This window comes from Nanorana parkeri, unplaced genomic scaffold (assembly GCF_000935625.1).
Source record: "Nanorana parkeri isolate BGI_ZX_2015 unplaced genomic scaffold, ASM93562v1 scaffold292, whole genome shotgun sequence".
NCBI classification, from domain to species: domain Eukaryota; kingdom Metazoa; phylum Chordata; class Amphibia; order Anura; family Dicroglossidae; genus Nanorana; species Nanorana parkeri.
In genome coordinates, this window is record NW_017306560.1 from 281,750 (window position 1) to 297,070 (window position 15,321).

General features: G+C 42.0%; 1 protein-coding gene across 1 annotated transcript; it reads left to right on the forward strand.

Moving 5' to 3' along the window:
- The first annotated feature begins 387 nt into the window (after positions 1–387).
- RANBP1 (RAN binding protein 1) lies at positions 388–15,321 on the forward strand. Its single transcript, XM_018557618.1, has 6 exons — positions 388–542; positions 3,887–4,026; positions 7,551–7,708; positions 9,212–9,340; positions 12,276–12,335; positions 14,756–15,321. The coding sequence occupies exons 1-6, from the start codon at positions 528–530 to the stop codon at positions 14,881–14,883; spliced, it is 630 nt and encodes a 209-aa protein (XP_018413120.1). The 5' UTR covers positions 388–527; the 3' UTR covers positions 14,884–15,321.

A 15,321-nucleotide genomic window follows, 5' to 3' on the forward strand; every position in this document is an offset into this window, starting at 1 on the left:
TGCCAGCAACAGAAAAACCACTAACACAAACTAAGCAAAAGCTCGTTCTGTCTAATTTACCTGCTCTCGCCAACACTCTGAGCAGCATGGCACCCTCACATGGGAGCAACCATGTTACTGACGTCTTCTAACGGGACGCCGACGTGCGTAACCTCCCATGGCCGGAAGTTGTTGCTTGACTGTTGTAATTTTATTACAACCTGCTTTTTTTCCCTGACAGTCAATTCACGTGTCGTCGATACCATTTTTCTCATGTTACACGTACTATACGCAGAGAACAGCCACTGCAGAGTTGCAGGGGGGTAACTAAACAAGAAGGCGGATGTGACGTCATTTTACGGCACCACTGAAGCCTACGGGGAGCCATCTTGGTAGAGTCTCTGACGGCATGACGTTACGCAGGGTATAGTACGTACGGCATTTGCGGCAAGTAGGAGGGAGGAAAAACAGCGCGAAACCACGGACCGAGCTCCACATCTGAGAGAACCCGGAGCATTGCCGCGTAATCTGCCTCCATCCTCCGCCTGATGGCCGACACCAAGGTACAAAATAATTTTCTGCTGTTCATTAATACCCTTCTTTCCTTGAGGGCGCTGATTTGACCGGTAGAGGGGTGAGGATGCAGCGCCGGCGGCGAGTGTGGGGCGGGGGCCTGAGTCGTAGGGCCGGCCCTGTTCCTGGCAGGTGAGACCTAAGCCGGTTCTCCCCACAAACCGGCACTAAACTATGTTGTTTCGTACACCCCCGATGTTCCTTCTTTTGTTTGGGCCCATGTGTGCTGCGTACCGAAGTCCGGGTGCTTTCCGGTATAAACCATGGAATGGGGGGTCGTGCTATAGTCGGGGTGCTACATATTGTTGTGCAGTGCCTGCAGTACTAGGCGAGGCTCGCCACTGGGTTTAATAATATATAAAGGGAACTTACAGTCTACGAGGAGGTGGAAGGTAGGTAGAAGCTGCATGAGATTTGGTGACTGAATTGAGGCTATACAGATCTCCTGAAGTAGGTGGACTCTGTTGCCTGGTGTCCACCTTCTTGGAGCCTCTTCTATTCAATGGAAACACGTGTCCCTGGGTTGTCTGCTGCATTCATTGCTCCTCCAATCACTTGTACTTTTGTAACTATTGTCTCTGTGTCTCCTTTGGTCCAACTCCATACAAGTCATGGCTTTCTTACACTGCACTCCTGATAGACAAAAGGCTGAATCTAGTTTGGAATGAATGGCTCTAATAATAGGTTATATTTGTACTATACATCAGTGATTCCGGACATGTATCTGGCTGATGGGTTGTAAAGGAATGATTTGCATCTTATTTCTATGATATGCGATTGGCTGGAACATATAAGAAGACTTTACTGTGCTGGTTTTTAGTTGGAGGACTTTTGGATTCCCTTAGTCCCCTGTCTCCCTTTGCCTTCCCCCGTCTCCCTAACCCCAAGGCTGGTTCTGTGCATATGTAGTGACACTCCCACTTTTTTGACCACTGTAAGTACCTAATGTACATTTTGTTCATTGTTCAGCAAAAAAAACAAAACCAATTTAACTAGTATAGGTTTCTTCTCAGCCTACAGTTGTGGTGTGTTTATAGAGGAGATGATGTGAAACTCCTAGGAATAGAAGGTCACATTGTGTGGGTCTTGCCATTGAAAAGTCCACCTTTTGACATGCATGTTCACTATTTAACATCTATTGTAGAAACATGTTTTGAGGGAGATTATCAACTCCCTCCTCGTTGGTCTACCTCTACACAGGCTATCCCCCTTCAGTCTATCATGAATGCTGCTGCTAGACTCATTCACCTTACTAACCACTCAGTGTCTGCAACCCCCCCCCCCTCTGCCAATCCCTGCACTGGCTTCCTATAGCCCAAAGGATCAAATTCAAAATATTAACCACTTACAAGGCCATTCACGGCTCTGGCTGTATCTCAAACCTGGTCTCAAAGTATCACCCTAACCGTCCCCTCCGCTCTTCCAAAGACCTTCTGCTTTCCAGCTCCCTCGTCAGCTCCTCCAATGCTCACCTCCAGGACTTCTCTAGTCTCTCCCATCCTCTGGAACTCTTTACCCCAACCTGTCTGCCTATCTCCCACTCGGACTGCCTTTAAGTGATCCCTTAAGACTCCTCTTCAAGGATGCCTATTCCACCTTAAAACACTGAACCATCACGTTCTCATACAATTCATCCCCCCACAGCTCCCTCCTCATGTATCGCTTCCCCCTCACTTTTAGATTGTAAGCCCTCAGGGGCAGGGCCCTCCTTACCATCTTGTCTTGAGTTGTATTGTAATGTCTTCCTTATATTGTAAAGCGCTGCTCAAACTGTTGGTGCTATATAAATCCTGTATTATTATGTTTGACCATCTTAAAGATTCTTTTCCCCATGGTCCGGCCCAATTGTGTATTTGGTTGTGGCTGACTGTACAAAAACTGAAGTGTAAATGTCCCCTGCTGAGATTTGGAGTGGCAGATCCCTTTAAAAGACAGTTTGTATCTTTAAAAAAAATACACGTTCTGTGAGCTAAAATTCTTTGAGGGGAATTTATCCAAACTGGACCAGCCAAAATCTGGAGCAGCTGTGCATGGCAACCAATCAGCTTCTATCTTCAGTTCAGTTAAGATTTGAAAATGAAATCGAGATGCTGATTGGTTGCCGTGCACAACAGCTCCATTTTTGATACTTTCCCCTCATTGAAATTTATTTTTAAGAAGCATAGAACTTGTCATAAGAATGACACTGATCTCACTACTGTGTTTTTTAGTAATATCTCTAAAATGCAGTGTTCTTCAATGTTCCTCTAAATTGATTGAAATGCTGAGGGGAAAAAAGGTTTGCTGAGTTTCACTGCTATTGTTCATGACTGAGACTCTGACAGAGTGCTGGTTCAGCACAGCTCTAGTTTTCATTCATGAACATGAATGGAATGTTTCAGCATGAGTGTTCTAATTTACTGCTTTGCAGGCCATATCAATAGGCACATACACGTGTTTCTTTAGATGTGCCATTTATCTTGCAAACATATTCCCGGGGTTCTTCTGGTTTTTTGATGGAAATGATTGGAACTCGTTAGCTCTCCATCACCAGTGGGAAGTTTTCATCTTGCTTCCTGTGTGGTTACCAGGACTGGAAATCTGCCCCTGAGAAGATGGATTTGAGCAGCATTACAATCACTTTTTTTTTTTCCAAAGAAGGGTTAGATCATCTGTCAGGTTTCTGTCTGTCCTCATTTTGGAGATTTACTTCTTTGTGATTAGACACCATGTAAGGATGTGAGGGAAAATCTCCCAAATGGGTACAAGCATTGAATGTATTTGATATCACTTCTTTCTATTTTATCCAGATTTTAAAAAGGAAAAGTATCTAAACTAGAGCTGCAACAGTTAATCGATTTTAGTCGATTTAAAATCGAAGATTGAAAATGTTATCAATGTTTTCGTTCGTCGGCTATCGATTGATTAGCCTGTTCAGGGCTCCACACACTGCCCCCGCACCCCATTCTATCATTATACCCATTCCTCTGCACCCCATTCCATCATACCCATCCTCTCCATCCCACCATCATACCTGTCCTCTGCACCCCATTCCACCATCATACCCGTCCTCTCTCCATCCCTGCACTCCATTCCTCCATCATACCTCTCCTTCCCTGCACTCCATTCCACCATCATACCTGTCCTCTGCACCCCATTCCACCATCATACCCGTCCTCTTCATCCCTGCACTCCATTCCACCACTGCACTTCACTGCCGTTAGAGGAGGAATTTATGACTGAAGCTGAACTTTTATAGTAAATCTGTCAGCACTGTTTAGCAGTGCCTTAATTTGCAACAACATTGACAAATATCCCACGGTGTGTTTTGAAATTTTCTTTTTTTTTTTTCCAGTGTACACAGGAGGAGCCTGACACCCCTGTAGTAGAAACCCCAGATGATGCCAATCACGATCCTCATTTTGAGCCTATTGTTTCATTGCCGGAGCAGGAAATTAGAACTCTAGAGGAGGATGAAGCAGAAGTGTTTAAGATGTAAGTTTTGCTTTAGTTGTGTATATCCATACTAAAATATTATTTTGATAGACCAATTGCAAGACGTGGTCTGTCTGGATTATTTTTAAAGAATCCCAACAGTTTAAGGATTTTCTCGACCTTCTGTATGTACAAATTGCAGCACTTGGACCCAACCTTAAAATACAAGACCAGCAAGTTACCACTTAGGGATGATAGCCCCTCTTCCCCCACCAACATATCCTTCCCTTTACCCAATACTCTGCCCTGCTCCAACGTTCTCTCCCAAACTTACTTGCATACCCACAATCCCCCTCATCAAATTTTCCTGAAGGTTTGAGTGTACGATATATGAGATCACTCTTTTCTCCATTCCATCCAGTCTCATGAGTACCTGATCACTAAATCTTATTGCCTCATACTACATACCTTTTACCCTCTGCTATTCCTGAATATAAATACTCTGTACCTGTAACCTTGCATATGAGGATCATAATGCAGAATGTGCTTTGTAAACCTGTTATGTGCACTCTTAAAATACAGTTTGAAAGAAAATGTAATTTTATGAAAAAACAATGATTTCTCAGTGACAGAAGTAGGGTATTTAGGTACGGTAGAGGTGCACCGAAATAAAAATGTCAAAACCAAAATAAGTCTGGCCGAAACCGAAAATTGGTTTTTATTTTAACTTTTTTTTTTTTAAATAATTTATCAACGTTCTAATATTCATTTTGTATTAATATTTTTTACTTTTAGGGGCTTCAGGGGAAATATTGGGGGTCTAAACAGACCCTTTTAAAATAGAAAAAGCGATTGAGAACAGAGTCCTCAATCTCTTTTTCTGCAGCCCCTGTTATCAATAAACAGGAAGCCTCTATACTGAGTGTTCCTGAACATTCATAACATGAGGACAGAGTATGTTTACTATAACCACAACTATGAATGAACCGGAGGTGATGTAGATCACTTCCCATTCATTCATAATTGAGAATATAGTACACATACTCTATCCTCAATTATCTACAAACACTCAGCGATCACTGAGTGTTTGCATTGGAGCTTGCGGAGCAGGAAGGAGAGCTTATCCTCCTGTGACAGAGCTGCAAGCTGTCTCCGCCACCACGCTGTTCTGATCTGTAACATGAGGCTAAGTGGTGCTGGGAGGAGAGACGCCGGGCTGCCTGTGACAGTCTCTCTCCTCCCCGCTGTGTCACAGAGCAGCGCCCAGCAGGGAGGAATGAAAGAATAGGGGTGAACTTGCTTACCGGGGTGTTTACACCCCCTTCCTGGCCAGGCCATTTTTCCATATTCAGCGCTGCAGTACTTTGACTGACATTTATTCTGTCATGCAACGCTGTACTGAAATTAATTTTATACCATTTTTTTTTTTGGTGACAGAGCTTTCATTTGGTGGTATTTAATCACCAGTGCAGGTTTTTATTTTTTTACTATATAATGAAAAAAGTACCAAAAATTTGGGGGAGAAAACAGTTTTGCCTATATTATGTTAAAACAATTATTAATACCCAAATTTTTGGCAAAATATAAGTCGGGGTCACGTCGGGTAAATAGACACCATGCATGTTAAGCTTTAAAATTGCGTGCGTCCGAACTCGCATAAACTACTATACCCAAAATTGGCCATAGGTGACGCTTTAAAAGCTTTTACCGCTCATCAGTTTAGTGTTATCAGTGATTGATGGCCCTAGAATTATTGCTCTCAATCTAATATTCATTTTGTATTAATATTTTTTACTTTTAGGGGCTTCAGGGGAAATATTGGGGGTCTAAACAGACCCTTTTAAAATAGAAAAAGCGATTGAGAACAGAGTCCTCAATCTCTTTTTCTGCAGCCCCTGTTATCAATAAACAGGAAGCCTCTATACTGAGTGTTCCTGAACATTCATAACATGAGGACAGAGTATGTTTACTATAACCACAACTATGAATGAACCGGAGGTGATGTAGATCACTTCCCATTCATTCATAATTGAGAATATAGTACACATACTCTATCCTCAATTATCTACAAACACTCAGCGATCACTGAGTGTTTGCATTGGAGCTTGCGGAGCAGGAAGGAGAGCTTATCCTCCTGTGACAGAGCTGCAAGCTGTCTCCGCCACCACGCTGTTCTGATCTGTAACATGAGGCTAAGTGGTGCTGGGAGGAGAGACGCCGGGCTGCCTGTGACAGTCTCTCTCCTCCCCGCTGTGTCACAGAGCAGCGCCCAGCAGGGAGGAATGAAAGAATAGGGGTGAACTTGCTTACCGGGGTGTTTACACCCCCTTCCTGGCCAGGCCATTTTTCCATATTCAGCGCTGCAGTACTTTGACTGACATTTATTCTGTCATGCAACGCTGTACTGAAATTAATTTTATACCATTTTTTTTTTTGGTGACAGAGCTTTCATTTGGTGGTATTTAATCACCAGTGCAGGTTTTTATTTTTTTACTATATAATGAAAAAAGTACCAAAAATTTGGGGGAGAAAACAGTTTTGCCTATATTATGTTAAAACAATTATTAATACCCAAATTTTTGGCAAAATATAAGTCGGGGTCACGTCGGGTAAATAGACACCATGCATGTTAAGCTTTAAAATTGCGTGCGTCCGAACTCGCATAAACTACTATACCCAAAATTGGCCATAGGTGACGCTTTAAAAGCTTTTACCGCTCATCAGTTACTGATAGACCCTGACGAAATAATCCCGTCATAGGTCGATAAGGGGTTAGTTATGTTCAGTATTTTTTTTAAAAAGTGATTATTTTTAATGGCGTAAACACAAAATATTGTACATGAGCATTTTATTATTGGCCATTTGCAGCAAGTAGATGGAACTCTGCAAGTTGCTTGCCCTGAAGTAGGGATGCACAAATACCGGTTTTTCGGTATCGAGTACCGATATTATTTAGTTGTTTTTTTTTCTTGGTACTTACAAATACCGGAAGTCTCATTAAGAAAGCTGGGCGGCGTTTTATGACTCGCCGGGCGGAAAGCCAAATCCATGGCTAATCGGGAAGCTGGGGGGCAAGTCATTACCCACCCCCCGGCTCCCTGATTAGCCACGGAGCCAGCTTCCTGACCAGTTAGGACGCTGGGCGGTGTGTGTTGACGCGCCTGACTGGCTTCCTGATACCGGAAGTTCTGGTATCGGGAGCATTTGGGCCAATATGAGTACTTGCCCAAATACTCAGCATCGGCACCGATACTAGCGTCTGTATCTGTGCATCACTATTCTGAAGTCTCTTCCTTTTTAGTGTCCTAGCTAGCTACACCAGCTTATTTATATTTGTAAAATATTTAAAAGAAGCCAAGAAAATTAAATTGGTTATCAACAAAATAGAAGTTGTATAAAGTTTTCTCTAAGTATTATGCTAAACTTGGAACTATTTGGAACTATTTAAACAGATTGCCAAATGACTTGCCCAAACTGTGCACAACATGTGAGAGTTAACATTTATCACAATCACGGCTCATTTCAAATTCCTTTTCAGTATTTCCTCTTCATTTCTTAAGTCTTGTGTATATTCTTTTCAACAGGAGAGCAAAGCTTTTCAGATTTGCTTCTGAAAATGACCCACCTGAGTGGAAAGAACGGGGCACTGGTGATGTAAAACTCCTCAAACACAAGGATAAGGGAACAATCCGCCTTTTGATGAGAAGAGATAAGACTCTAAAAATTTGTGCAAACCATTACGGTAAGTGACAAGACTTTATGTACTGGTTCTTTTAACATGTAAAAGCCAGCAGAGGTTATGAAAGTAGAAACTTTGTGAGATTGCTGGAGACAATTTTACCATGGACTTGCACCCTCCTCTCCCCCTTTTTCCCCTCCTACTTTTGGTGTTAAGGTTCTCAAGGACCTTACAACCTACGGTCCCTACCCCCCCTTGTATACATACACATACTAATTTAGACAGGAGACAGTTAACCAGCATGTATTTGAAGTGTGGGAGGAAATCCATGCAAACTCCTGTGCTGCTCTCCACTGTTCCCACCCCAGCAGTTAATGATAACTGGTTTGAAGGGAGGTGGAATATCGGCTGCCTTCAGCCCCCTTTGTGCCCCCAGAGAGAATTCAGCAAGCTGCATATCCCAAAAGTTACTCCAATTCCCATACTGCCCCTGAGTTCTCATAACAGCCTGCGATGCCCTTTAAAGAAAAAGGGGAGTAAAGAAGCGCTACTACCATACATAAAATGAATGGAGATGGCCAACTTACCGATGGATGGTGGAGCGTGATCAGCGGCGTGTGGTCGATGGGTGTGGGTCCATGAATGGTGAGGGTGGTGATCACTCAGGGGAATGTGTGATCAAGTAGCGGGTATGTAGGTCTCTGCTGTGGTGGCTGAGGGGGGCACAGTGTAGATGCTGGCCTGGGTATGTGTATCACTGTGCCTGCAATAACCAGCCCCCCTCCCACAAACACATACCCAGGCCAGCATCTACACTGTGCCCCCCTCAGCCACCACAGCAGAGACCTACATACCCCCTACTTGCTCACACATCGCCCTGAGTGATCACCATTGATGGACCCACACCCATCGACCCCTCGCCGCTGATCACGCTCCACCATCCATCCATTGGTAAGTTGGCCATCTCCATTCATTTTATATATGGTAGTAGCGCTTCTTTACTCCCCTTTTTCTTTGATCCCCTTGGCAAATGACAGACACCCCGGTCTGCATCTATAAGAAGCAGCACACCCATCATTCCAACTACACCCAGCCACCCCCACCCTTGTGGCAGCGCTGCATCTAGGGACAACTCTCCCAATTTTGCGATGCCCTTTAACCTCCCATAGTCCCCCCAACTTTCAAACAGTATCACGCAATGCCACCCAGCCTGCAAAAGAGCCTTAGGCCAGTCATAGTGCCACCAACAGTTCCTCATGTGCCACCCAGCACCTGCTGTGCTTTCCATTCTCCCAAATTGTCCCTACAAAGCCCCGAGAATCCTTATCCCACAGGCCGCCAATTCTTGTGCAGAGTACCCTGCCCCCTCCAGAACCACTCCTATCCCCCCCACAGTGATACCTGCTCCCATTCAGAGCCTTCCTGCAGTTCAGTATGTATTCTGCCCCCCACCCCCTTCTGAGTCTAGCTCCTATAGTGATGAATCTTTATGTATGGTAGAGAATGTTTTCATGGATATGATGTGCATAAATGCATAACTGTTTGGTGCTTTTTGTGTCTTATCAGTTACACCTGCAATGGAGCTAAAACCCAATGCAGGAAGCGACAGAGCCTGGGTCTGGAATACATATGCAGATTATGCGGATGAAGCGCCAAAGCCTGAGCTGCTTGCTATTCGATTTTTAAATGCAGAAAGTGAGTACTTTTTGAGTTTTGATATGTATCTAGCTTTGGCTGATGAGCGCTATTTTTGTAACTTTTTTCTTATGGTTGTAAGCCGCTAATTGGTGATTAATGGCAGTGACCACCTGAAACTGACAATACTGTAAAGCTAACGCTGGGTTCACACCTAGGCGTATTGCAAAAGTGCGTCTGTCGCGCGTTTTTTTATCGCGATTCGCGGTAAAAAAGTCGCGCAATTCCAAAGGCTACTTGGCTGTATTCCAATGGAAAACGCACTACAAAACGGCCCAAAGTAGTGCCTGTACCTTTTCAGGCGTGGGCCGTTTTGTAGCGCGTTCGGGACGGGCGGAAATACGGTAAGGTGGGAACGAGTCCATTGACTCCAATGCAATTTATATTTTTGAGCGTTTTGTAGAGCGTTCTTTGAGTGTAGAACGCGCTACAAAACGTTCAGGTGTGAACGAGGGCTTAGATTGTAGGATGTTTATTTCCAGTAGTCTTCTGCCATGCATCCAAAAGCATTCCAGCATAATCCAGCTAAGAGATAGTATAGCCAAAACGTATTGGTTTGAAGTTGTTACTTTACTTGAATATGGTGTTCAGGTTGAATTTTTGTTCTAAATAAAGTAGGTTAAAAAAGCAAAACTATTAAAGTAGGTTTCTGCTTTTGCTTGGTTTTGTAAAAATTCTATCTTTTTTTTTTATTTTTTTTAGCAGTGTTTTTGTTTTAAGGTATGTAACTATTGGATTTGATTCCGAGCAATATTTTCTGCATATAATACTATAACTAATGATTTGAGTTTAATTTCGTTTTCTTTAGAGACGTTTTTGGTGGGGGGTTTAGCCGTCTTCATATCGACTTTTACTATATGTATATAAACTTTTTATACATGAACAATGCTTCCCAAAGCACTAGAGCTAAAAAGAAAAGGGATTACATCAGTAATTGTGGTCAAGTGGGTCTGAGCTGTTTGATGCGAGTCACTGCGATGTGTTGTCAGTTGTGTGTAGATTTCAACTTGAGCCGTGTAAATGGGCTTATTCCAACACTTAGATGGAGAGCAGCTAAGACAACCTAGAGCTCCACCTGGTGGTTGGAGAAATGACTACATAATACATGATATGTCTTTTAGATTGACCTTATTAGAAAAAAAAAACCTTACTTGATTAAATGATACCTCATTGTACCTAGCAGAGGCATCTCTGCATACAGTGACCAAGCGGAGTCATTTGTGGCTCTGGTCAGTTTCAGGTCCTGTGTTCTTCAGGGGCCTCTGACCATACAAAATTGCTGTATGTTCCCTTTTTTTTTTTTTTTTTTTTTTAATTTTTTGTTTTTCACAAAAAAAAAAATATTTGCATCTTCAAAGTGGAAGTCATTTTTTGTAAAAAAAGTCCAAAAAAAAATGTTGTTTGTTTCCCTTTTTTTTTTTTTTTTTTTTTAATGCTTTGTCATTCACCTGAAATAAGTATGTGAATCAGAAATTCTGGCTTTACTTGCTGCATGCCTTTTTCTGGGTCATTGATTCAACTATAATAGCCAGGCAGGTGGCAAAGAAAATGTTTAGTTCCGCAGGGATAGCCTGTCTTTCTTGAGTGTTTTCCTTTAATCTGTATGTGTAATGACTTTAAGGTTCCTTGTTTTAAAATGGTATCCTACTTTTTTTTTTTTTTGGTTTACATTTTTATGAAGTATATTGTGGTACAAAATATGTCAACCGTATTAAACATAAAACTTTACAAGGAATCAAACCAGATAAGTGTGACAGTAGTACAGATCTTTTGAGGCTAAACAAGGTATATCACAGAAAACTAATAAATGAGGAAAGCAGACAGTAGAAGCTCAGTTAGCATGGGGTTGGTCTTCGTGAGTAAAAATCAATGCTATGCTGTGCATTAAGTATATGGACTGAGACCAAGGAGGGCTTGCACTACAGTATTGGCCGATCAGCGACTTAGTTCCAGGAAGTTGCAGGTGGTAATCTGTTAAGCCGCGATCATACCTGCTAGGGAACAGAGGCTCTGCTAGATAAAATCACAAAGAGCAGCACATGCCAGCTTGCAGAGGAGCCAGTCTCGATACCTAGGTATACAGACACACAACAGGTAGGAAGAGAAAAGAGTGAGACTGTGTGGAGGGGGATCCGAGGAGCAGATTCATAATGTGAGAAGGGAATCTTGTCAAATATGCCCATGGTGTTAGTGAGTTGTGCTGTAAGTTTTTGGTTTTCCCTTTTTTTTTTTTTTTTTTTTACCTTTTTTTTTTTTTTTTTTTTACATTAGACTGGAGCAGGGCTCAAAATTTGTAGCCCCGAGCTACTAGCCAGGCCTTAAAAGTTACTTGCCATCAGTTGCCCCACCTAACCCCTACCCTGGCCTTAACTCCACCCCTAAACACACCCTCCTAAATTATCTTATGAAATTACACTGTTAAATATTTTATTCAGAATAAAGTTAAAAAGATAAATAACATTTACAATATCACCATAAAGCAATGTAAACATAAAGGAAAATGTATCCAAAAATGCAGAATGGCACCAGTTATAGAAGACTACAACTCCCAGCTACACTTTATTCAGAAAAACCTAATCACCAAATAGAAACACGGTAAAGAACTGCCCCCAACTTCCTATGACATCAGTATGTCACATTCCAGCCAGATAATTCAAATAATAAACATAAACAATCATGAAAGGGGAAAGTTTTTTTCAATTATCCAAAAGAACAGACTGGAGTACCTGCTTGCAGAACTCTAATTACATCCATGACCCTTTGCAGATCGGTTTCCACCTCCATTTGGTAAAAGGTTCTCTTTAAATTTTCTCTGCATGTATTTACAGAACTGTTTCAAGTCTGTTTGCTTTTCACTTCCAATAGCTTTACTGTGTATAAACATGTTTGCTTTTTAATGTAAAATGTGCTTATATGCCTGCTTTTTCCTTTTTAGATGCCCAGAAGTTCAAGGCAAAGTTTGATGATTGCAAAAGTGAAGTTAAGGACAAACCAGGTAAATTAAACTCATTTCTTTTTTTGCAGACTCACTCTGTGCCTAACTGCAAACCTCCAGTAATGGCACTTTTTCTGTCTGCTATAGAAAAACCAGGATTATATCAATACTGCTTTCTGTTCAAGGAAAGTTTTCTGTGATCTTGGGATATTCATTGTTTTTAGAACTTCAAACACATTAAAAGCCCCCTCCTTCACATCTGAGTCTTCAGTCCCCCTTCACATCAGACTCCTACCATCACATTAGGAGATGGAGCAGGCCTGGGTTGAGGTGACCACCTGTCCTTTTCTGGATGAATCGAACCCTTCCTGGAATAGCGTTTCTTTTTGGGCATAATGCGGACTCCATAATGTTTGAGATGTTGGGTTGAAGGGGTTTTTTTCCCATAACAGCTTGAGAGCTTCCAGTTGTAATCCCTAGAGCAAGCTAGAGATTTAAATTGGTTACTATGAGCCTTAGGATATATTTCTAGTAAAGGTGTTGTCTCTTAAAGTGGAACTGTAGTCTTTTGCCTTAATGTATACATTTGCATGGCCCACTTGCCTCTCGGAGCCCTCCTTCACCAGGCGGTCTTCTAGTTTTGGTGTCTTTGGCTTTCGTGATTGGCCGACCTGAGATGATGTAACTCCTGCACATTCACACAGGAGATACTTTGTCCCAGCACCACAGCATGCTGAGATTGTACACTGAACTGCATGCTGAGTGTACTATCTGAAGTAATTTGCTGTCAGGTAGACAAGTAGCTTTTATTGCAGAACAGGTATACAGAGTTTCTTTATTTAAAGCCTACCTGGTATAATTTTATATATACAAAGACTTTAGCTGAATGGCTGGTAATGATTAAAATTTTCGTCTTTGATTAAATTTAATCGATTATAACGCACGTACAGATCCAACTACATTGACCTGTACACATACAGCACAGCAATGAAGTAATAAAATGAACTAATCCAGCACGTTATTAATCTCACGTGTCCCTCTCAATATGGCCGCCGCTTGAGTGGGGCAACTCAGAATAATAACGTGCTGGATTAGTGTGATCCTAGTTCATTTTATTACTTTGTTGCTGTGCTGTATGTGTATAGGCCAATGCCTTGGCTGGCGCTCGTGCATAAAATTTTATTGGGCAAACTCACCGGCCCAAGTGGCTCCATCGGCTAACGAGGGGGGGGGGAGTCCGGTGACACTCCTTCCCTTCGTTAGCCGTCACGGACATCGACGTCACTGCACTCCTCCTTCCCTTCGTTAGCTGACTGAGCCACTTGGGCAAGGGGGGAGGAGTCCGGTGACGTCGATGTCCTGGCCATCTCCGGATTGCCGGCGGAGAGGTGAGTGTTTTCATTAGCGATCAAAATCATTTTAATCGATCAAAAACTTAACGATTAATCGAGAAATTAATCTTTAATTTCCACGGCCCTACTTACAGGTAATTGCATGTACATTCTATTACCTTAGGAGTGCACTGCGCACTTTTGTTGCGCATATTGCAGATCTGGCTAGTAATTTGGGGCTTTGTTCTGTCCCCTTTCTATATCTTGTTGTTAGTCTAATATTGCAGTATAGCAAGCCTGGCTGACAAATGGTGAGGTATGGGAAACGAGGGGTGGAGTAAAACACCAACTTGTAGCTGTAAGTCTGCTTTTGCAGCATGAAGCACTCCAGGTTTTTATGACTTCAGAGCTGCTCCCAGCAATCGTATAAATGTATGGTCAGGTCACTACTATCCACTTCTGGGGGCAGTTCCAAGGTTACACAAATTAATCTACATGGACACACAGAATACCAGGTAGGCTAGGATCTACTTGATATTGTTCTGGTGTTGTGTGGCACGTTCCATACAGTGTTTGGGTTACACTAGGCATCTATATGAATGGCGTTGTGCCTGCTAAGGTAGAAATAACAGGTCTGCCTGAGACCTGGCCAAAATAGCCCAAGGGCTTGATGCTCTCTCATCCAGATTGGGTGAAAATAGACTATGGGAAAAGGAGGAGCTTAAAGCTAGTTCTATTACTTCACATGACTAAGTACTACATACGTGGTGATATCTGACCTCTAGTGGTGTCCCCATAGAAATAAAGTTGTCACTAGTTGCTTAGCTTGCCATAGCTATGGTGGGATGTTGCTTTACTGTGGGAACACTACTGTTCCAATCAGGCTAAAAATCCAGTTTGAGGTGGGTTTCTCTGGTTAGAATGCAAAACCTCTTAATGTTTTGATATGATCCTTTTAACCAGTTATGCAACATGACGATACTATGCAGTAGCTGAAAATGTTTTCCAGGCAATAGTTTTATAACTTGGTTGTGGTTTTTTTTTTACTATTAGAAAAAAACTATGAAAACAGTGCGTGCTGGATCCATTGGAAATAACGTTATGGTATATATGCTGCTGTATTCATTTAGTAACCTGATTTGTTTTCAGCAGACCCAACCAAAAATGATAGTACTGATGCAGTTGCAGAAAAACTAGAAGAGCTATCTGTAAAAGAGGACAAGGCGAAAGACAAAGAAGAGGAGGCCAAACCAGAAAAAACAGAAGAGAAGCAATAAGTCATCTAGAGCCTTGTACTTTTATTTTTACAAGGGACTTTGTAACTAAGAAAAAAGAACTGAGTACAAACATTCAGGTTGTTTTTTCTAAGCTTTTGCCCTTCAGAAGAATTCTTGAGAAACAAAAATCCATTCCCCAGTCATGCAAATGTACTGTGTTCACTTTCTTTTTCCATAGTGGAAACACTTATTTATAGTCATCCAAAGTAATGAATAAACCAGTTTGAAAAATGTAATAAAGTTGGGACTGGAATATATAATGGTTATGCAAAAATGCATCTCAGCCAGGGAAATGTATGGGTGTTGCATTTAATGAGAGGTGCAGTAGGCTTGAGCATCACATTTCAGTTGGCGCGAATAGGGTACATTTTTTCTTTTTGTTGTGACCCTGTTAGGTTGACGCTGTTTAATCAAATAAATTTGAGCTGAGAATTAACA

What these genes read in the sequence shown, in the direction of transcription:
- RANBP1 (XM_018557618.1), top strand. An exon ending in GAAGCAGAAGTGTTTAAGAT is followed by an intron (nt 4,027 to 7,550) that starts GTAAGTTTTGCT and finishes TCTTTTCAACAG; the next exon opens with GAGAGCAAAGCTTTTCAGAT. An exon ending in AATTTGTGCAAACCATTACG is followed by an intron (nt 7,709 to 9,211) that starts GTAAGTGACAAG and finishes GTGTCTTATCAG; the next exon opens with TTACACCTGCAATGGAGCTA.